We start from the raw sequence: 23074 nt of genomic DNA on the forward strand, positions 1-23074 counted from the left end.
AATGCAGGGTCCTGATTTTAGTAATACTTTATCCAGGAATAAGTAAAAACATTCAACTATCCACCGACTCTGTGAATGTATCTTGAAGAGATGACCAAGACACTTGTACCCTTCACCACTAATAAGATTGGCCTCTTACCAAATATGAAAGATCCCCACCACAGAGCCCGGTTAGTAATAATTAGTGTTGCTCACGAATATTCGCATTGCGAATATTCGACTCGAATATAGCATATTCGAGAAATCGCGCTATATTTCGAATTTCGCGGTGAATATTCGCAATTCCGAATATTCGCATTTTTTCAATTTGATTTTTAAAACAGATTACATCCTATCGACGTCTAAAAGCATTGCTGGTATGATTAGAGACCCTGGGCCGAGTAGCTAAGCTGAGGCGATCCTTTTATGTTGCCAAATTGAAAAAAAAAAAAATTGCGATTTTTCGCTATTGCGAATGCGAAAATTATTGCGAATTTTCGATAACTGTGGTAGGAGAACTCTGATTGTCTCTGATGCAAAAGGGGGGGGGGGCTTTGTGTATGTTTCTGTTATGAATATTTGTATGTTTGATATTATTTTTTTTTGTAAGAAGGAAAAAATTGCGCATACCTTAAAAAAAGGGGAGAATACAGCAGCAACTCAAAAATGTTATACAACATAATTTAATACAAGACAGAAAATGGAGTCGCTCTACAAGAATAAAAAATATGTCTAGTGACAAGACATGTGGGCAAATTATAAAATAAGCAAGCGCAAATAACTTGTGAAATACACAGTGAAACAAATATATAAAGAAATATAATCCCAATAATAGAAAAATAATCTTTCATAAAAATGTCTTTGATATGTGAAGTGAAAAAAGTCCAAAGCATGCAGCATGAACGTGTTCAATCTTCAAGGTGTTTGATTGACAAACGGCTGTGACAGATGGATAGAGTAAAGAATCACCACCAATGCAAAACACTTTTTATTTTCTATTGTAAAATATCAAGAATATTCTGAGCCAATCAGAGTGCTCCTTCCGCATTTGCCGAATATTCGCAATTATTTTGTATTGTAAAATATCAAGAATATTCTGAGCCAATCAGAGTGCTCCTTCTGCATTTGCCGAATATTCGCAATTATTTTGTATTGTAAAATATCAAGAATATTCTGAGCCAATCAGAGTGCTCCTTCTGCATTTGCCGAATATTCGCAATTATTTTGTATTGTAAAATATCAAGAATATTCTGAGCCAATCAGAGTGCTCCTTCTGCATTTGCCGAATATTCGCAATTATTTTGTATTGTAAAATATCACGAATATTCTGAGCCAATCAGAGTGCTCCTACAGCATTTGTCGAAATTGCGCAGTAAATATCGCATTCGCATGTTGCGATATTTCGATAAAATATCACGAATATTCTGAGCCAATCAGAGCGCTCCTCCAGCATTTCTCGAAATTGCGCAATAAATATCGCATTCGCATGTTGCGATATTTCGATAAAATATCACGAATATTCTGAGCCAATCAGAGTGCTCCTACCGCAGTTATCAAAAAATCGCAATTATTTTCGCATTCGCAATAGCGAAAAATCGCAATCATTTAATTTCGATAAAATATCACGAATATTCGAATTTAGCGAATATATCTCGAATATTCGAATATATATTCGAGATATATCGCGAAATCGAATATGGCATATTCTGCTCAACACTAGTAATAATCAGACCTCTAGACATTCATCAATGGCAATAGCAGGACACCTAGGTTTCAGTGATTCCAAGGATCAGCATGTCAGATCAGGCCGCATCGAGAAGAACAGAGGCCACACATAGTATAAAACTGCCAAAAATGTATTAAAACAATAGAGAGGTACTTAGCGAGGTAAAAGAAAATAAAGCATTTTACAGCATGTAATGATGCCTTGCCACTGGCCATACGGTGAGCGCACTGACATCACAAGTTAAGCCCCACCAAACATGTTTCACCACCAAAGAGCGTCATCAGGGGAACAGGAGATAAACAATGATGGCAATTTGCAATTTATGTATTTTGTAAGCTTCTTGACAATGGGAACCTATCTTGAAGCATTGGTTTATACTTTGCCTTTGTGCCCAGAGCAGCTTAGCTATACACAAAACATGGTGGGATCTGTGATATTATTGTCAATGTTACAGGATAGATGTATGCAAAGGAAAAGTGAGGAATAACAACAGTGCCAGTGAAATGTGAGGACCTGTAAAAAGGAGTTATTTACAACACTATATGGCCAAAAGCATGAATTCACATTCTAAATTATTGAGTTCAGGTGTCTCCAGGGGGGGTACTGTTAATGCTACAACATACAAAGAAGTTCCCAATCTTGTGGCAACAGTGTAGGTAAGGTTCTTTCCTTTTACAGCATGAGCTTGCCCCTGTGCACAAAGCCAGGTCATATAGCCTTCCCAAAGGAGTGGGGGCTTTTTTAGTGGTAAAGGGGACAGCAACTTCACATCAACATTCATGGTTTGGGAATGAGATGTCTATCAAGCTCATATAGGTGTGATCATCAGGTTTTTATACATTTTGTTTTTTATACAGTATATGTGAACATGGTTTAGGAAAGATCTTCATCTGAAATAAAAAGTGACATTTTGCTTTGTTTTAATAGTTTGTCATTGGATCCAACACCAAGTTTTTGTGCTTCCTGCTTGCCAAAAGCTGGGGCTGTTGTAGGGGCAGCAGGAGGTGGTGGAAGTACACCTAAGAAGTATACACTGAAGAGTGTCCAGTCTCCTAGACCCATACATAAAACATCTTTAATCTCATTATTATCACTGTAGACCAGGGCTCTGCCATTCAGATTGTGCTCTTTTATCTTCTGTACATACATCTGGAAGTTGTCCTCTCGGAAACATAATTTAGTCATCTGGAAAAAAGGAAAGAGGATATAGCGCATAAATATGAATGGAAGTGGAAAGATGTGTATGTGAAATGTATATAGAGTGAAAGGGCTTTTTGGTGGACAACTGTCCTATGTATTGTAGTATGAGGCCTCGTACACACGACCGAGGAACTCGGCGGGCGAAACACATCGTTTTCCTCGTCAAGTTCTTGTTAGGCTTGTCGAGGAACTCGACGAACCAATTTTCTCCATTCCCGTCGAGGAAAAACATGCTCTCTTTTTGGCTCGTCGAGTTCCTCGACAGTTTCCTCGCTAAAAAATGTACACACGACCGGTTTCCTCTGCAAAAAAAATCTCCCACCAAGTTTCTTGATGGATTCTGCCGAGGAAACCGGTCGTGTGTACGAGGCCTGATAGTAATACACTTATTGCTTATTTGGTAAAGATCTTGTCTAACCTCACCTAACCCCAGTGGATTTATTTAAACAAAGCAATGTGCAGTAACTTGTAGAAAAAGTATTAGCATAGAAACATTTATTTTCATGCAGTGAATGTAATAAAAGAACACACTTACTTCTTTACAGACTTCATCTATGGTCATATTCAGTAAAGTTAACATGGTCAGTCTGTTGTTCTTCTTAGATTCCCATAAGTTGTTGCTGCCTCTTAAAAGTTCCATCTGTCTTTTAATGGACTGGTCCAAATTGACAGTGAATGGCAAAAAAAAGTTGGCATCTGCTACTGTGAAATTACCATACAATAGTTTGTGGAAAATCTCTGGGTCCCCATCCAGCTCCAAAAGTTGTTTGAGATTTGTTTTTATGGCATCTAATTCTTCCAAAGACTTCTCAAAAACATCCCAAAGGAATGTTCGAGTGTATATGGATGATTCTCCTGTTGCATCAGTTTGATCAAGGCCCCTCTTCTGCTGTTCGTCTTCAATACATTGCAATATCCAACTAAGTCGGCAAGGCCATTGTGTTGCCAGAAGTACCCATTCTGTTACTTTGTGAGGCCTAATCTCAGTCCTTGGCACATCTCTTATCATAAGTCTGATTGTTACGGTAATGGTGTTTACTATCCTTCGGATGTGGACAACATTGTCAGTAATATAATCTTTCATTACATCATTAAAGAGGTATCTGAAGGCATCGTCAATTAAGGTTTTTGTATGTGGTCCTTTATCTGCAAGAAAATTGCTGCTTTGCATTAGTTCTCCAGACCATCCAACATTCAAGGGAAGGTCCTGGACTGCTAAATCATTTTGATGGGGAACTCGTTGTCGAAGGAGTTGTACTTTCTCATTTGGAACCTCTGCTAAATCTGTTATATTTTCTTCTTCAGTTTCTCTTATCAGCTCACCTTTTCCTTCAACTATATTTTTCATCAAGTTACACTTAGTCGTAGAGTCCATTTTGGGAATGCAAAAAGGCAGAGTTATAATACGGTTTAGGAACAGATATCCATTGTTTGCCATGCCTTTTAACAATAGTGAGCTTTCTACGCATTCCACAATGATCCTGGGGTCCACGGCTAGAATAGAAATAAATGGGGCACTGGGATCAGAAAGTAGAATATTCATGGCATTTAAGACTCCTACTACTTTGTTTGGCATGCACTTGTCCAGGTTTGTTATCTCTAGGACCACTTTAATTTTCTGCCGTTGGAAGACTTCCATGACTTGGAGGTAACGGGTGATGACCTTAACCTCCCGCTTTACATCACTCATGAAGCCCAGCTGGGAACTCATGTCTGTCCGGTTCATCTTTTGCTGCACCACACCCTTTTGGGTAATAATTGTGTTTTTAATAGTCATAACAGCTACTCTCAATATCCCTGCTGCCGAGATGCCAACAACAGTTGCTCCAACACCTTCAGCAGCAGCCATCATATCTCCAGTTGGGCTACCAAATGGAAAGCCATATATTATAAACAAAGTACCAACACCAATTCCAATCAAGATAACTAAAATGATGGCAATCCAGAGTGGGATACATAGAAACTTCTTACTAACCCATTCTTGTTTGAGTGGTGCATCTATAATTTTGGTTTTTCTGGCTACAGCTCGATAGACGCTAATAGGAGCCAGTCCAAAGTATTTCTCAATACCATCACAGAGGGTGGTAACAATACCAGCCCAGAGCTGGTCACTACCTGCGTATTCCCATGCACTGAAACGGATGAAGATAAAACGTATATTCTCTCGTTCTTTGTGCTTTTCTGTGATGACAGGATGGTAAAATATCATATAGAGGATAAGCTTGATGAGGTCTTTTCCTGTGCATTTTCTTGTTTCCTGTGTGGTTCTGGCAACTTCATCCTGTTCTTTTTTCCATGATTCCCAACATAGATATTCTGTAAATGATGACAAGAATGAAGTGTAAGTAAAAAAAGTCATATGAAGTCATTGCAAACGCAGTAGTAGAAGCTATACTGCTTCAGTTTTTAAGGTGGTATTAAACCTAAAACTAAAAATGTAATATATTGCAGCTTACCACTCATTAGTTGTGTTAACTGCATTAGCTTTCTTTGATGGCTTTTCCCATCTTTTTTTACCTTTTTTTACCTGGTGATCCACTCTGGATTTAGGAGTACAGGGCAACCTTGGACAGAAGCATTGCCAGTCTGGGGGAAGAAGAATGTTAGATGGACTAGCAGAGTTATGCAGGCCATACACGGTCAAATTTCGAACAAATTTTCTTTTCAAAATCAGAACGTTTTTTTTTTTTGCGATCCGATGATGCCACCATTGAGTTTTGAAATTCAGCCGACCAAGCCTTAAATTTCACCTTATGTTGCTACAGAAAATAATTTTCGTGGCCGGGAATCTTCTTTTCTCTCCAGGAATTTTCGTTTCCTGCACATACGCATTTTTTTTCTATTACATTTCACTCACGATTCTCCCATCATTGATTAATGACTAATGGTGCGAAATTCGTCCGAAAATTCTTATATACGATTTTCGAAAGAAAATTCTTTTGAAATTCGAACCGTGTATGGCCGGCAAAGATACACTAACAAATTGAAGCCAAATTCCAGCTAATACATTATAAGCAGTTACAGCAATATTTTTTTCTTTTTGGGATAAATGTTTTACATGGATAAATAAAAGCTGATCATCGTAAACATCCTTGTCAGTGGTAAATGGTTTGTCTCGACTCTAAGTAACTGTTTCATTTGTAGGGGATCTTGCTTTGTTGAAAACATAACAACATAATCACTGGCAGGATCACCGGATGAAAATAAAGGAAAGAAGAAAGCCTAAAAAAGAAAACCAATGCCACCATCAAATCTAAGAACTGGTAAGCTGCATCATAATAAATATTTGCTTTTGGGTTTAATACCGCTTTAAACCAGCTGCAATTCAGCAATCCCAGATGACATGTTTGCTTTATTTATAATCAGTAACGACTAGACACGTGCAATTAATTTTTTCCCGAATTAGTTTTTTACAAAATTCAACAAATTTGTTAATTTGGAAATATCCAAATTAACGAAGGCTCGTTTGATGAATTTTTCTGAAATTTCGAAAATTCGAAAGAACGGAAATCTGAAATTTGAAAACCCAAAAATTCGAAAGAACAAAAATCTGAAATTAGGAAATCCGAAATTAGAAAATCTGAAAATGTGAAAATCCGAAAATAAGAACAAAAATCCGAAAATCCAAAATAATAACTAACTAATAAATTATAGGTATTGGAATTTTCTTAAAATTTGGCTATTAGTGAAAGTAACGAATATGAATTTATCCGAAGTTACGAATTATTTGGATAAATTCATATTCCTTACGTTCACTAACAGCCAAATTTGAAAGGAAATTCCAATACCTATAATTTAATAGTTATTTATTATTAGTTAGTTAGTTATAATTTCGAATTTTCAGATTTTCACATTTTGGATTTTTACAAATTATCGAAATAACAAATACTGCATCCTAAACGAATAGAAATAACAAATTCAAATTTTCTGAAGTTACGAATTTATTCAAAATAACTAATTTGAACCATAAAGAAAACAAACAAACAAATGAAACGAAAACGAATGCATTTTTCGGCAATGCACATGTTTTGTAAATACCTAAGTGCCTCGATTCTAGCATAAAGGAAATGTTAAATTTCGCTCAAATAATTGTTTGAAAACTCACACATGATTAGGTCCTTTCCTTTTCACCACCAGTCTCCACTCTTCATCATATTGCAGGTAACTATTACTCCCCTCCATCCTCCATTTACTTCTTGCAGTTATTAGCTCCAATGCTGCACTTGGCCTTCATCCTATAGTCTTTTTACATTTGTCTTGTATTAAAGTTAACTTCGGGTTGTTCAAATATCCTACTCTGATTTGATAGCATGCAATATATGTACTGGGCCATTGTATGGGCCCTTCTAGTTGGTTACAGCCAGTGCTTTCAACATTGTGAGAATGTTATCTAGTAACTTAATGTCCTCTAAAATAGCAATAACCAGACTTGGCTGTTTATGCTCATCGGGCAAATTGCATGTGAAGCAGTGGTGGGTAACTGTGCTACAGATAACGATCAGCAGTCTCCCTGAAATTGTTGTTAAAGTGGAGTTCCACCCGTTTTTTTTTTTTCCCTAAAAAATCTTAAAATAAAAAAAAAATTGAAAAATAAATACATTTTATACTCACCTGAAAGGGCTGTTTCTATGCGGAAGTAGGTCTTCTGCCTTTTCTTCCACCGCGGTGGATCTTCTGGCTCGTCCTCCATTGCGGTGTCTTCTGATGAATGAGCCACGCTGCCTTCTGGGAACTGTGTGTATCTCAGGAGGCAGCTGCCCATTCACAAAGCGCCGCGCGAGTCACGCATGCGCAGTAGGAAACGGGCAGTGAAGCCGTAAGGCTTCACTGCCTGTTTCCCTTAGTAAAAATGGAGGTGCCAGCACAGAGTGATCGCCGTCGGGGGACCGACATCGCGGGCGACTAGGACAGGTAAGTGTCCTTATTAAAAGTCAGCAGCTACAGTGTTAGTAGCTGCTGATTTTTTTTTAAAAAAATCACGGGTGGAATCCCGCTTTAAGGAACCATCGGTCTATGGCTAACCTTGCGTGCAAAGACTGGGTAGTCCAGTATTAGGCTGAATTCACACTGCGATTCAAAGCTCCAGCAGGTCTCTGTTGTCAACTGAAGTAGGGGGCAATGTGGTGCTTGATACTTACTTTCAATTTTGTTAAGTAGAACGTCCTTGCGTCTACCCCATGGGGCATAAAATCCCACTGTCACAGGAGAACTAACATAGTATAGAGCCTTGGCCAGAGAAAAGCAGTAGACATCATCTTTGGTTTCAAATCCTTTAAGAACAAAATGAATAGAGTGATTGTCAGCGAGGTGCAAAGGCAGAGATAGCAATAAAAAAACAATGTCAGAAAATGTACTCCTGCCCCACTCCACTAAAAACTGCGTTTTTGTCTCTGTCACTGTTGCATGACTTTCAGGTGGAAACCTTTGCTCAGGAAAATAAAAACAATTAGCCAAAAAAATTAGGATCATGATTTTAAGTGCTTCCGCGCCCACTAGGGTGGGTCACCTCCTCTCCAAGTCCTCTGCTTTTTTGGGCTCCCCCTGGTAAGACATGTGAAGGATAGGTGGTTCATAACAGATGTCTTCTTGTCTACATGAATTATAACCATTTGTACTCACAAAATGTATTTTATGAATATTATGTACATGTCTTTTCTATTTTCATAGTTACATGACAATCATTTCTCTATGCCACCTGATCATATAAATCTCCTGAAGAAGAGGCTAATATAAACCCGCGAAACATGTAGAGTAACCAATATATGGATGGTATTTATGTTCTATTTGTGACTATTTTTCGATTGTCATGACTCGTGTGAATATGTCATTATATATATTTTTGTAATAACAATCTCTTTAATTTCCTTAACTTTGACTGCCTAATACCAGTTAATATACGGTACCATCAAAGTCCAAACATAGCCTCTCTCTCCTTCTATCTAGGATCATGATAGATCCTTACCACAAAGTCTGTTGGATATAAAACTGGCCCCAAAGCGTCAAATTCTTTAGTCTCCTAGATCTCAAAATTTACCAAAAACAAAATACTATGTGGCCCCAGCTCAATAATCTATTTACAATCAGTTAGGCCACTACAATACACAATTTTTCATTTTTGATGAGCTGATAGATTACATTTAACACAAAGCTGTTTATGGCCAGCATATCTGAATAAAGTCAGGTACGCACAGGCCGAATGTAGGGAGACAACAGCCGGTTAAAAAAAAAATGCTCGACATTTGGCCTGTGCGTATATCAGTTTGTGTTTATACCGTCCGTTTGGCCGGTTTCTGTCGGACCTGCATGCTGGAGAACCAGCATCCGACCGATTCCTGATCAGCCAATGGCAGAGAGCGCTGATTGGACTGTGGAAGATCGCTGATCTAACCTTGCATAGCCGTAAAAAAATTAATAAAAAATAAATAAATAAAAATAGTGTGTACCCAGCTTAAGCAAAAGAATAAAAGCAAGCTTAATTGATCCTTTGTCTCTAAACTGATAAAAGCTGATTAGCTGTTACAGATCAGCACTCACAGTTGGCATTTTATAGTGGATTTATTGTGTAAATTCAGTAATCCCTTGAGTGATAGCATAATGAACTGTAAGACTGTCAATGCACTACGATATCGCAGTACATTGATGCCAGCTGATTGGCCAAAGCATGCACCTGACCTGCATGCTTTGGCCAATCATAGTGCACTCTGCTGTGAGAGCCATGATTGGCCAAAGGCAGGGTGCAGAGTCCATGCTCCACACTATGTAGGACTGCTTACATAGCGGCCGTACATAGGGGGTTATTTACTAAAGGCAACTCCACTTTGCACTACAAGTGCAAACTACAAGTGCAAAGTGCACTGGAAATTGCACTTGGAAGTGCAGTCGCTGTAAATCTGAGGGGAAGATCTGAAATGAGGGGAAGCTCTGCTGATTTTATCATCCAATCATGTGCAAGCTAAAATGCTGTTCTTTTATTTCACTTGCATGTCCCCCTCAGATCTACAGTGACTGCACTTCCAAGTGCACTTTGCACTTGTAGTGCAAAGTAGATTTGCCTTTCGTAAATAACCCCCGTATTTACGTATGTAATGAATGATAGCAGCAAAATTACATTTCTAAAGGACAAAATGTCACTTAAAACTGCTTGCGGCTGTTTCTTTTTTTATTATTATTAATAAAGGACTTTTCAAAAAAATATATTATTTACCATATTTATCGGCGTATAACGCATACTTTTTTCCCCTTAAAATCAGGGGGAAATCATGTGTGTGCGCGATATACGCCGATCCTGCTGTCTCTGGGCGCCGCCAAAATAGATCGAGCCGAGTGTACTGCGCACTCGGCTAGGCTCGGCCACGCTCGTTTTCGCCCGCAGGACCGTGAGAGAAGCCGAGAGGAGCCGAACAGAAAGGAAATCCGGCTCTGTACAGCTCGGCTGAGGCGCCAAACTCAAAAATACACGCCGGGCAAGACAGCAGACGGACACCTCCAAGCAAGTCCGCAGACGGACGCCGGAAAAGGCCGCCGATGGACGCCGGACAAGGCCGCCGAGAGGAGCTGGGCAAGCCGCAGATGGACACCCACAAGGCTGGATGGACTCTGCGCAGGTCCGCAGACGGACGCCGGACAAGGCCGCCTATGGACGCCGGGCAAGACAGCAGACAGACACCGACAAAGCCGCACCGACGAGCATTTAAAATGTAAGGTTTTTTTTCATGTCATTTTTATTTTTCCTTAAAACTTCCCTTAAGCTTGGGGTGCGCGTTATACGCTGGTGCGCGGTATACGCAGATAAATACGGTAACTTTTAAAACTGTTATATCACACTAAATATTTCATCCATCCACTAAATAATACATTTGTTCTTTTGAAAACTTTGTATGAAGGAAATGTAGTGGTTAAGAAGCACTTGTGGGGTTAAACAATAATTTTGGTGTATTAGTTGATTCTAAACTATATATCTAGAGGCATGGCATGTGCGTGTCCTTTGCCTACAATTTTGCCTACTTTGCCGCAATAGGGATGATTTACTAAAGGCAAATAGACTGTGCACTTTTCCAAGTTCAGTTGCTCTCATTTTCCCCAGAGCTTAGTGAATGTAGTGAAGCTCTGCTGATTTCCCTAATCTAATCATGTGCTAGTAAAAAAGTGTTTTTTTTTTCTTACACCTGATTGGGTATTCTTTACAAAGAGAAGCTTCACCACATTCACTAAGCTCTGTGGAAAATAAGTACAACTGCACTCACAAAGTGCACAGTCTATTTGCCTTTAGTAAATCAACCCGATTGTGTCCTATTTTCTCATCTCAGAAAGTTGGTTGATTTGGGACCCGGTACTAGCCGAATTTACAATCCAATCCAACCAACAACAATCACGTTTTATGATAATACTGATCAGGTAAGATATATACTTTACAAATGTCCATGCTGTATGATGCTGCATTACCAGCATACAATTTAATAAAACTGTGATTCAAAGCACGATTGTGTGTTCTTGATACATGCACTAAAATATAGAGAGTTAGGCTGGCCATACACCATACAATGTTCCTGTTCAACTTTCCTTTAGATTTACCAAAACCATATAATTTGAGGTCAAATCTAAACTCTTTCAATTTGTATGCAGTCAAGCACTCCCTTGCACTACATGGTTCATATAATCTAAAGGAAATTGAGTCAGAAAATTGTATAGTGTATGGCCAGCCTTAGTCAGCAAAAAACAAATGACTTCCCTATTCAAAATTGTATTAAATGCTAACTACTAAAATAGATTTGTAATGTACAATTTGATTTATTTGGTCGCACTCAGTGTCCAACATGAAGCCGGGGAGATCGTTCGATGTGAACTTTCTTGTGAATGTGCATGTTAGGATCAAGAGTCTCTTGATTGCTTAAATATAATAAATAGTCTCCTTTGTAATAAATACTAAATGTATGAGCAATATTTGTTTACTGTAATCCCTTACCTTTATGACTGATGAAGGGGGAGATAAAGTGTAGAGTAGCACAGATAACATGTTTGCTTTATGTGACATGCGTTTGCACACCTGGGCTAGATTGGATAAGAAAGGTAGAAGTGTGCAAGCAACCAGATGATGAAAAAAAGAAAGAAAGAAATGTAATAAGAACATTAGAAGTTACTTACTAGGACACACCATATCATCATCTAGTAATGTACAAGCTTCACCAGCGACCTGTGGAAACCAGCAAATCCTTCTGTTAGTGTGACCTCACAACCATCTCAAGGCCTAAGTTCCTGGAAAGAAACATAGTACTCTTCTATCTCCTCCCTCCAATATGCTTCCAATCCCATTCTCTACTGATTAATACAATATTGCACTATTTATTAACACTTGATAGTACATGTATGCATACTTAGGCCCCGTACACACGACCGGATCGATCCGCTGAAACTGGTCCGCCGGACCAGTTCCAGCGGACAGATCCGGTCGTGTGTAGGCCCGAGCGGACAATTTTCCGGCGGATCGGACAGTTTCCAGCATGCTAAGAAATCTATCCGCTGGAAACCTGTCTGTCGGACGTGTTCGGTCGTCTGTACAGACTCACCGGACACGTCCGACCGACCGCCATCCCTCGCATGCGTCGTACTGATTCGACGCATGCGTGGAAGCTTTGAACTTCCAGGGCCGCCCACGTTGCCGCGTCATCGTCGCGGCGACGGCGCGGCGACGGCGCGGCCACGCCCCGCGTATTGTTTACGCGCGGATTTCTGTCTGATGGTGTGTACAACCATCAGACAGAAATCTCCGGGCGGACATGTCCGCTGAAAACGGTCCGCCGGACCGTTTTCAGCGGATTATCCGTCCGTGTGTACGGGGCCTAAGGGTTGTGTGCTTTAAAAAAAAAAATTAGTAATTACACATACAAAAGTCACAAGAACTGTCGCTGCACACAAGGTATTTTAATGCCATTGTAAAAATGCAAATACAAAAAAGAAAGAGAAGACAAAAGAATTGTATTATGTTAGAGCACTTCCATGCCTTTAATAACTTTGTTTTTACAGACAGGAATAAACGCACATGGTTGTCATCAAGCTTTCTTATGTTGCTGTTTACCCTCAACAGAAAGGCCTCGTACACACAACCGAGAAACTCGACAGAATCCATCAAGAAACTTGGTGGCAGAGCTTTTTTGCCGAGGAAAACGGTTGTGTGTACGTTTTTCATTGAGGAAACTGTCGAGGACCTCGACGGAGAAAAAAAAAAAACAAGTTCTCTTTTTCCTCGACGGGAGTGTAAATTTCCTCGTCGTGTTCCTCGTCGGGCAGGTTTTCGACGAGAAACTCGAGCGTGTGTATGCTAGGAAACCCACGCATGCTCAGAATAAAGTATGAGACGGGAGTAAATGTAGCATTTGTAATGGAGATAGCACATTTTTCACGCTGTAACAGACTGAAAAGTGAAAATCGTCTCTTACCAAACTTTTACTTAACACGCAGTAACATGAGATTAGCAAAAGCAGCCCCAAGGCTTGTGCCAGTGGAATCAAACTTCCCCTGCCGTTGTATGTGTTGTACATCACCGCGTTTGAGAACGAGGAGACTTTGTCTTGACAGTGTGTACGCAAAGAAAGCTTGTCGAGTTCCTCGACAAGCCTAACAAGGAACTCGTCGAGGAAAACGATGTGTACGAGGCCTAAAGCTTTTACTTTTGAATGGTGTAGAGATGTAGGAGTAGCCATAGACACAAGAGGGTGATGCAGACACAATCTGGCCCAACTGGGTCAGCTAAGAGTTTGTGTTTATGTCTACGTAGACCAGGGGTCCTCAAACTTTTTAAACGGGAGGCCGGTTCATGGTCCCTCAGACTGTTGGGGGGCCGGAGTACAGTTTGAAAAAAATATGAACAAATTCCTATGCACACATCTTTGTTGTGCAAAAAAACAGGAAAAAACAATATAATATTTAAAATAAAGAATAATTTTAATCAACATAGACTTTTCGGGTGGAAGGCAGGTGATTGATTGCTGGGACCACCCCACTGCCTAGTAACCAGTCACCTGCTTCATGACTCTGGGGGTCCCGCCCTTTGTCCGGACCTGTCTTGTTTATGATCTTGTGTGGTTGGGGTGGCGGAGGGGGTTGTCGTGCTGCAATCTCATGGATGGGGCAATGCGCGGGCCGGGTAAATTGGCCTAGTGGGCCATGTCTGGCCTGCGGGCCATAGTTTGAGGACCCGGATGTAGACAATAGGGCTGATGACACCAGCATATTAAAAGAAGCAGAAGCCATGTTTTCCAACTTGTCTGGATGGTAATTTTCCCCAATAGCTGTCAATGATCTGGTGTTGGCCCAACCCCTAGATGTGGCATCATTGCCCAATCTAGCCACTGACAATTTAGTCAATGGGTACATCAAAGCCACTTGATAACATTTTAATCTGACTCTGATAAAGTCATGATTTACTAAAACTGCAGAAATCTGGTGCAGCTCTGCATGGAAATCAATCAGCTTCCAGTTTTTTTTTTTGTCAAAGCTTTATTGCGCAAGCTGAAGTTAGAAGCTAATTGGCTACCATGCAGAGCTGGACCAGATTTTGCACCCTCCAGCTTTTGTAAATCAACCCGAGCACCAAGCTGCAAAGAGGGGCTCTGTGTCAAACCCAAGCACTTGAGGCACAGGAACAACAGATCAACATGTATTATCACCCTCCTATCTGAACACATGTAAACCCTTGAGCTGCCAGACATTTATCAGCAGGAGTTCACACTCCATAGCTGTAGGGTCCTTGTCTGTGAAGTTTGGAGGGTTTCATCTCCCTTATTGTGTTTGGCTCACCCTTCTGGGGAGTTTCCTCGTGCAGTGTCGCGGCTGTGGGACTGTTGATCATCCAGCTGCCAGCCTTAGGATACACCAGTGGGAGTTTTCACTTACCAGCCAGGTGCAATTACCATCCTTGCAATTTTAAGCTATTACCCATATGAATTAAAAACCTCGGAAGAATGACCTACAATGGTCTGAAACATGTAAAGTGTCCACACCTGTGTGCACTTAGGCTAACCCATTAACTCTATGAGGGCAGCCACTGTCTGACATATGCAGACGCGCTTTCTCAAAGTTTCATCCACAAATCCTCGTCTCCCGCTGGTGCTTGTGAAGAAGAAGAGTGGTGAACTGAGACCTTGTATTGGATGATAGGGATCTCAATCGTTTCACGATTAAAAATGCTTATCCGATTCCGTTGATTACGGAATTATTTCACAAAGTTTGATTTGAGAGTGGCATACAATCTCGTGAGGATTAAGGAGGGCGACGAGTGAAAAACTGCGTTTAATACCAGAATAGGCCATTATGAGTACCTTGTAATGCCTTTTGGCCTTTGTAACGCTCCAGCAATTTATTAACAATGTCCTCTGAGATTTGTTGCATGTGTTGTGGTTTATATCAACGACATCTTCTTTTTTTCTAAGTCCCTGGAGAGCCACCACATAGATGTCTGTTGTGTGCTCTAGAAACTAAGAGAGAACAATCTCTATTGTAAATTGGAAAAGTGCAAAATCCATCGTGAACAGGTTAAATTCTTGGGTTATATCATTTCCACTGCTGGGTTTTTGATGGACCCAAAAAAACATTTTTCAGCAGTCTGCAAGCATTTTCTTGGCATTTTTCTGCAGCATTTTCTTGGCTTTGCCAACTAGAGCGCTATACATCCTTGTGGCTACTTTTCCAAGAAATTGTCACCTGCGGAGTGCAATTACGAGATTGGGGACAGAGAGCTGTTCATTTTAGCCCTGAAAGAATGGAGACATCTCCTCGAAGGTACCACTGTGCTGGTTATTATTCTTACTGACCATAAGAATCTCACATTCTTGTCTGAGGCTAAACACCTCTCTCCCACGTGATGGTAAGTTTAAATTACATTGTCTCATTTTTACCCCGGTACTAAGAATGTAAGGGCTGACGCTTTGTCACAACAATTTTCCTCCACTTCCAAGATGGAGTCGGTTCCAGTTCCTGTGATTTATTCTGATCTTATTCTGGCTACGGTTTGCACCAGTCTCACTTCTCTTCTTTCGGGTAACAAAATTCTTGTCGCTCAGGTCCATGCTCCTCCTGAGAAACCGTGTGACCGCTGCTTTGTCCCAGAGAGTCTCCATAGTGCCGTGCTCCAGACTTACCATTCTCCCATGGTTGCTGGCCACCCTGGGAAGAATCAACTCTTTTGGGCCATTTCCCAACAATTCTGTTGGCCTAGTCTACGTGCTGATGTAACTGCCTTTGTAGCTGCCTGTTCTGTGTGTGCTCAGACTAAGACTCCACGACACCTTCCAGTTTGCCTCCTACAACTCATACCCAATGGAGAGAGGCCCGGACCCACCTGTCTATGGATTTCATTGTGGGGTTACCCAACTTCCAGGGCAACACAGTTATCCTTATGGTGGTTGACCGGTTCTCGGAAATGTTTCATTGTATTCCACTTAAGAAGTTGCCCACTTCTAAGGAAATGGCTTCCATTTTTGCTCTGGAGATCTTTCGCTTACATGGGCTACCCAAGGTGATCATCTTGAAGAGGGGTAGTAAGTTTGTGTCCCGGTTCTGGCGAGCCTTTTGTGCACAGTTGGAAATTCAGCTTGCTTTCTCCTCTGCGTATTACCCGCAGTCTAATGGGGGCCACAGAACGAGCCAATCAGTCATTGGAGCAGTTCCTACGTTGCAATATTTCTGACCATCATAACAACTGGTCACCGTGGGCGAAGTTTGCTCACTATGGGCAGCACAGTGGTGTAGTGAGTAGCACTTTCGCCTAGCAGCAAAAGGGTCGCTGGTTTGAGTCCCGACCACGACACCATCTGCCTGGAGTTTGCATGTTCTCCCTGTGCCTGCGTGGGTTTACTCCGGTTTCCTCTCACACTCCAAAGACATGCTGGTAGGTAAATTGGATCTTGTCCAAATTGGCCCAGTATATATATGTATGACTGTGTGTCCCAAGCGTGTCGAGATCCTACGGGGTAAAATGACTGCACCAGCTAAGCAGACACTGGCTGGAAAAAGCGCCTAGAGGCAATTCAGTTCGCATGTGTAGCACTATACATGTCATTCATTCATTCATTCACAATAGTGCCTTGAATTCTGCTTCCCCATTGTCCCTGTTTATGGCGAACTATGGTTTCCAACCTTCCATGTTGCCTGACTCATTTGTTCCGGAGAGTATTCCTGCATTAGAGGAGCATTTCCGTGCAGAATAAAATGCATTAAGATAAAAAACCTTCTGACTTTACAACCACTTTCATAAGTGTATGTCAATAATAAAAAAAAAACAACAATAAATTCAGTGGCTGCTGCAGACATCTAATAGTGTTTCCACAACTATTCGTGTTAAAGAAAAATTATGTTGTGCTGCTCTTAATAGGTGTGAAAACAAAAGTAGTGCTTAAACTATGACTTGTATACCATATGTGATTAAAGTGGTACTATACAATATTCGCGTACTGTGCCTTTAAATATGACGTCAGTATTACTGATTCTTTCACCATCAATCCATATGTCTGATCACTATGTAGGATAATATTATGCACCAAAAGCCATGATACAGTGGTGCAATATAACAAATTTTCACTAATGTTTATATTGCACCACTATATACAAACAGTGTAGCACTGGAAATAAATCAAAGTGAATAAATCATACATTATGACAATCAAAAGCATGTGAGGATCATAAGATATATGCTGAGGGCATATATTAAATATAATGGTGAATGTTCAGTGAAAAAAACAAACCACAATAAGTCCAATGCATCAGCAGATGAAAGTCCAAAGAAAAGGATTCAGAGGAAAACTGTGCATCCAGTGTAGGTTAAATGATTCCAAACAAAACGTGAAGTCAGCCCATCACCTAGTAGTAAAATTAAAGGCTTACCAAAAAGCCTGTGACCACCCTTCTCAGAGGGGTCAAACAAGCTTATAAGATGAGGTTATCCTGCAGGTCAGCTGAAAGGATCCTCCGTCTCCCACACCTTCACTGGCTCCAAACCACAGCTCACAGGTGTTTTCAGGAGTGCCACAGGTGTATGTGTGTGGTAATGAGATACACACTCAAAGTGGGGATGAATATTCCGCAATGGAAAAGAAACGAAAAAAGAGTTCCATAGTGCAGGCTTTTTAAAAGGTTAAAGGATTTATTGGTGGCAATAAAAATACAAACTCTCGTATTCAGCGAGAGATAATGAATGTCCTTGCAAGGAAATAAAATCAGATAGTAGCTCCGTTTGGCGTCAGGCCGCCTATGGGAAGAAAAAAAACGTGCATGCGCAATGCGTGTGCGTGTCGCCCGGCGATCGTTTCGTCACACTGACATCATCAGGGGCACGCACACGCGCCTCTTATACCATCCTGAACCACAACGGAACATAGCCATTGGTTCAACAGCGGGGCCACCACAGAGCTAAAAACAGGTGTACACAGAGAGCCGGAAATTATCAGGATCATCAGCGACATCTGGTGGATAGGTAACACAGTGCAGCAATTAATAGGATGTATATTAGTACAAAAACACAGTGACATCTTGTGGACAATTGTCAGAATGCTCATAAACACAATAGAAGCAGTGTACAACATTTCAAATAACATCACCTTGCTCCTTTCTTAATATTATCACTGTTAAAAACCCTTACGAGCTAACAAAGTAAAAATTCATATATTCAACAATACATGAGAGCAAGCTCGGCATTTTGAAATGTATATTGCAAAAATCCAAAAAATACAAAAATTTAGTGGTTGTAATTTAGAGATTATCACCTTCCAGATAAAGTTCCTATAGGAGGAATAACCCCTACGAAAAGACCATCATAGGAAAAAGATTTTCTCTAAAAAAAAGATATGGAAAGAGGACATGGAGCCATCATTAATGGGAAGGGACACGAACCATTATTAATAAAGCAGTTGATGTCCCACTCCACATTAAGACCTCCCGGGACGTGACATTCAAGTCTGTGGATCCAGCCAGTTTCCACCCTAGAAATTGTCCTTTTAGTAAGCTCATAATTTTGGAATGTATATTGCAAAAATCCAAAAAATAAAAAAATTTAGTGGTTGTAATTTAGACATTATCACCTTCCAGAGAAAGTTCCTATAGGAGGAATAACCCCTACGAAAAGACCATCATAGGAAAAAGATTTTCTCAAAAAAAAGATATGGAAAGAGGACATGGAGCCATCATTAATGGGAAGGGACATGAACCATTATTAATAAAGCAGTTGATGTCCCACTCCACATTAAGACCTCCCGGGAAGTGACATTCAAGTCTGTTGATCCAGCCAGTTTCCGCCCTAGAAATTGTCCTTTTACCATTGCTTCCGCGCCAATGAGGCATATATTTCTCCAGGGCTATGAACACCGTCCCAGTTGGGTCTCTATTGTGTTTCAAATCATAGTATTTAGACACATTGTGTTTGTCAAAACCACCTATGATATTGGAAATATGCTCGCCCCATATAACCTGAAGTTTACGGACAGTGCGGCCAACATATTCAAGCCCACAGGGGCACCTTAATAAGTATACAGCGCATTTCCTGCTGCAAGTGATAAAGGATTTGATCGGATACGTGACACCTGTCTTAGTGGAAGTAAAGTCTGTAAATCTCCTACCCCGAAGGGCATTAATATTGCAGGCTCTACACTTCCTACAGGGATAAAAACCTTTAAAATCCCCCAAAAACAAAAAAGTGGACCCAATATTTTATAATTTTTAATTACCGGCCAGTGTTTCTTAATGATGCGTTTAATGGCCCAATGTTGGCTGGAAAAGGTCGTCAGAAAGGCCAGTCCGAAATCCTCCCTGGTGTCCCATTCGGGTGGTCTCTCAGAGAGGAGTGTGTGACGATCTCTTGTCCCCACCTCTTTTATGGTGAGATCAAGGCTGGCCACATCATAGCCTTTTGCTAAAAATCTAGAGCGTAGTATTTCAGCTCCTTAATGAAAATCCAAAAGGTTTGTGCAAGTTCGCCTTAGGCGCAAAAATTGACCTTTGGGTACAGCCGACAGCCAGGAGCGGTGATGACACGAGTCAAGTGGTATATAACCGTTCCTGCTTGTCGGCTTGAAAAACATAGATGTAATAATTTTACCCTCTTCAATACGAATGTCGAGATCCAGGAAATGGATACGGATAGGGCTTCGCTCATGAGTCAAAACAATCCCTCTGTCATTTAGGTTTAAAAATGAGATAAAAGCATCCGCAGATTCAACATCACCATCCCAGACGCACAGTGTATCGTCTATAAACCTTTTCCATAATATAAGGCTAGATGATCTATCTCGAAAGACTACGTCCTCCTCCCATTTTGACATAAATAGGTTGGCCATACTGGGGGAAAATTTAGCCCCCATAGCCACGCCCCTTGTTTGCAGGTAATGGGTGCCATTATGCCTAAAATGGTTATGTTTCATTGCGAGGTCCAATAGTTCCATCACAAAATTACTATGTGTTTTGGACAGATTGGAATCGCGAGAAAGAAAAAATTGTACAGTTTCATGTCCTAAGTGGTGTGATATGGACGTATAACAACCCCGCTGTTGAACCAATGGCTATGTTCCGTTGTGGTTCAGGATGGTATAAGAGGCGCGTGCGCGTGTGCGTCCCCCTGATGATGTCAATGGCCCAGATTCAAGTAGAATTGCGCGATATTTGTGGGGGAGCAGGGCAACGATTTTGCCCTGCGCCCCCGCAAATATTTTGCACTGCCCTCGATTCACGGAGCAATAGCTCCTTGAATTGCGAGGGCGCGCTGGCAAATTTGCCCGGCGTAAGCGCGTGCAAGTTAAATGATCCCGCCGGGGGCAGGAATCATTTAAATTAGGCGCGCTCCCGCGCCGAGCGTACAGCGCATGCTCCGTCGGGAAACTTTCCCAACGTGCATTGCGGCAAATGACGTCGCAAGGACGTCATTTGCTTCTAAGTGAACGTGAATGGCGTCCAGCGCCATTCACGTTTCACTTACGCAAACGCCGTGAAATTCAAATTTCACGGCGCGGGAAGGCCGGCTATACTTTAGCATTGGCTGCCCCTAGTATTAGAAGGGGCAGCCTTGCGCTAAAAGTAGCCGTACGGAAACTCCGTACCTGGCTTGCGCAAGCTTGTGAATCAGTGGTAGTATGCAACTTGCATACTACACGCTGATACACAATGGGAGCGCCCCCTAGCGGCCCCCACAAGAATGCAGCCTAAAATCTGCGAGGCATAAGAGCCTTATACCGTGCAGATTTTAGCCTGCAGTCGGTGTAATGAGGTTCCTGAATCAGGAGCACTCGTTACACCGGAGCAAGTAAGCACTTGCGCTGCGTAACCTATGGTTGCGCGGGCGCAAGTGCTTCTTGAATCTGGGCCAGTGTGACTAAACGACCGTCGGGCGACACGCACATGCATTGCGCATGCGCAGTTTTTTCTTCCCATAGGCGGCCTGACGCCAAACGGAGCTACTATCTGATTTTATTTCCTTGCAAGGACATTTATTATCTCTCGCTAAATACAAGAGTTTTTAATTTTTTTGCCACCAATAAATCCTTTAACCTTTTAAAACGCCTGCACTATGGAACTCTTTTTTTGTTTCTTTTCCATTGCGGCATATTCATCCCCACTTTGAGCGTGTATCTCATTACCACACACATACACCTGTGACACTCCTGAAAACACCTGTGAGCTGTGGTTTGGAGCCAGTGAAGGTGTGGGAGACGGAGGATCCTTTCAGCTGACCTGCAGGATAACCTCATCTTATAAGCTTGTTTGACCCCCCTGAGAAGGGTGGTCACAGGCTTTTTGGTAAGCCTTTAATTTTACTATTAGGTGATGGGCTGACTTCACGTTTTGTTTGGAATCATTTAACCTACACTGGATGCACAGTTTTCCTCTGAATCCTTTTCTTTGGACTTTCATCTGCTGATTCATTGGACTTATTGTTGTTTGTTTTTTTCACTGAACATTCACCATTATATTTAATATATGCCCTCAGCATATATCTTATGATCCTCACATTATTGATTTTGATTGTTTGTAATAATATATGACTATTGATTCATACACTTTGATTTATTTCCAGCGCTACACTGTTTGTTTATATGTTTCTTTTGACTTGGTATCAAGGTTTTAGTGTTTAGCTGCAGGACACCTTCAGGGATTATTGATATTACCCTCAGGGATTATCAACATATTTTTTTTTCATTTTATCTATTTTACCAAGCGCAAATTTTCCCCTTTCCCCTTCCCTTCTATACACATATATTGCACCACTGTATCATTGCTTTTGGTCCATAATATTATCCTACATAGTGATCATGCATATGAATGGATGATGAAATAATCAGTAATACTGATGTCATATTTAAAGGCACAGTAAGCAAATACTGCATGGTACCACTTTATTCACATATGGTATACAAATCATAGTTTAAGCACTACTTTTGTTTTCACACCTATTAAGAGCAGCTCACATTTTAAAATGCATGACACAATGGGGGTTATTTACGAAGGGCAAATCCACTTTGCACTACAAGTGCACTGCAAGTGCACATGGAAGTGCAGTCGCTGTAGATCTAAGGGGGACATGCAAGAAAAATAAAAAACAGCATTTTAGCTTGCACATGATTGGATGTTAAAATCAGCAGAGCGTCCCCTCATTTTAGAGCTTCCCCTCAGATCTACAGCGATCAACAGCGACTGCACTTACAAGTGCACTTGTAGTGTACAGTGGATTTCTCTTTAGTAAATCAACCCCAATGTCATTTTGAGGTCACACATTAGGGTTGCCACCTTTCCGGGATTCACCCGGACAGTTCGGGTTTTGAATCATGTGTCTGGGTTTCAATCCACCTGAAACCCAGACACATTATTCAGACAGGAATGTGGTTTGGGACAGGGCCTGACAGGAGGGTGAGGGGGCACTATGCATGCCGCATTACTATTCTATTTGGTGTGCCCAAAGGTGTCCCAGGTCTGTTACAATCCTAAAGTGCAGGGGTAGGCAACCTGTCGCACTCTAGATGTTGTGGAACTACATTTCCCACAAGGCATTGCAAGGTTGGCAGTTACAATTACTCCCAGAGGCATGATGGGGTTGGCAGTTTGGCACTCCAGAACTACAATTGTAACTGCCACAGGTTGCCTACCCCTGCTATAGTGTATATTAAAAGAAATTGCTGTGCACCGCTAAAGTGTTCAGGT

General features: G+C 41.1%; 1 protein-coding gene across 5 annotated transcripts in view; it reads right to left on the reverse strand.

Moving 5' to 3' along the window:
• Positions 1–1819: 1819 nt before the first annotated feature.
• The window catches only part of LOC120913569 (NTPase KAP family P-loop domain-containing protein 1-like), a 30644-nt gene continuing 9389 nt past the window's right edge, over positions 1820–23074 (reverse strand). Inside the window, exons 1-5 of one of the 5 annotated variants that reach the window (XM_040323594.1) lie at positions 17780–17959; positions 12047–12095; positions 8044–8175; positions 3441–5221; positions 1820–2890 (exon numbers count right to left, since the gene is read on the reverse strand). In XM_040323594.1, coding sequence (XP_040179528.1) covers positions 2579–2890; positions 3441–5221; positions 8044–8175; positions 12047–12059 — 2238 coding nt within the window. In that variant the 5' untranslated portion in view covers positions 12060–12095; positions 17780–17959 and the 3' untranslated portion in view covers positions 1820–2578. Of the gene's footprint in view, positions 2891–3440; positions 5222–8043; positions 8176–12046; positions 12158–17779; positions 17960–23074 lie in introns of those variants that run through there. The other 4 variants (XM_040323593.1, XM_040323592.1, XM_040323596.1 and 1 more) reach the window with 4 other exon arrangements.

The sequence above is a fragment of the Rana temporaria genome, chromosome 9 (assembly GCF_905171775.1).
Source record: "Rana temporaria chromosome 9, aRanTem1.1, whole genome shotgun sequence".
Taxonomy (NCBI): Eukaryota; Metazoa; Chordata; class Amphibia; order Anura; family Ranidae; genus Rana; species Rana temporaria.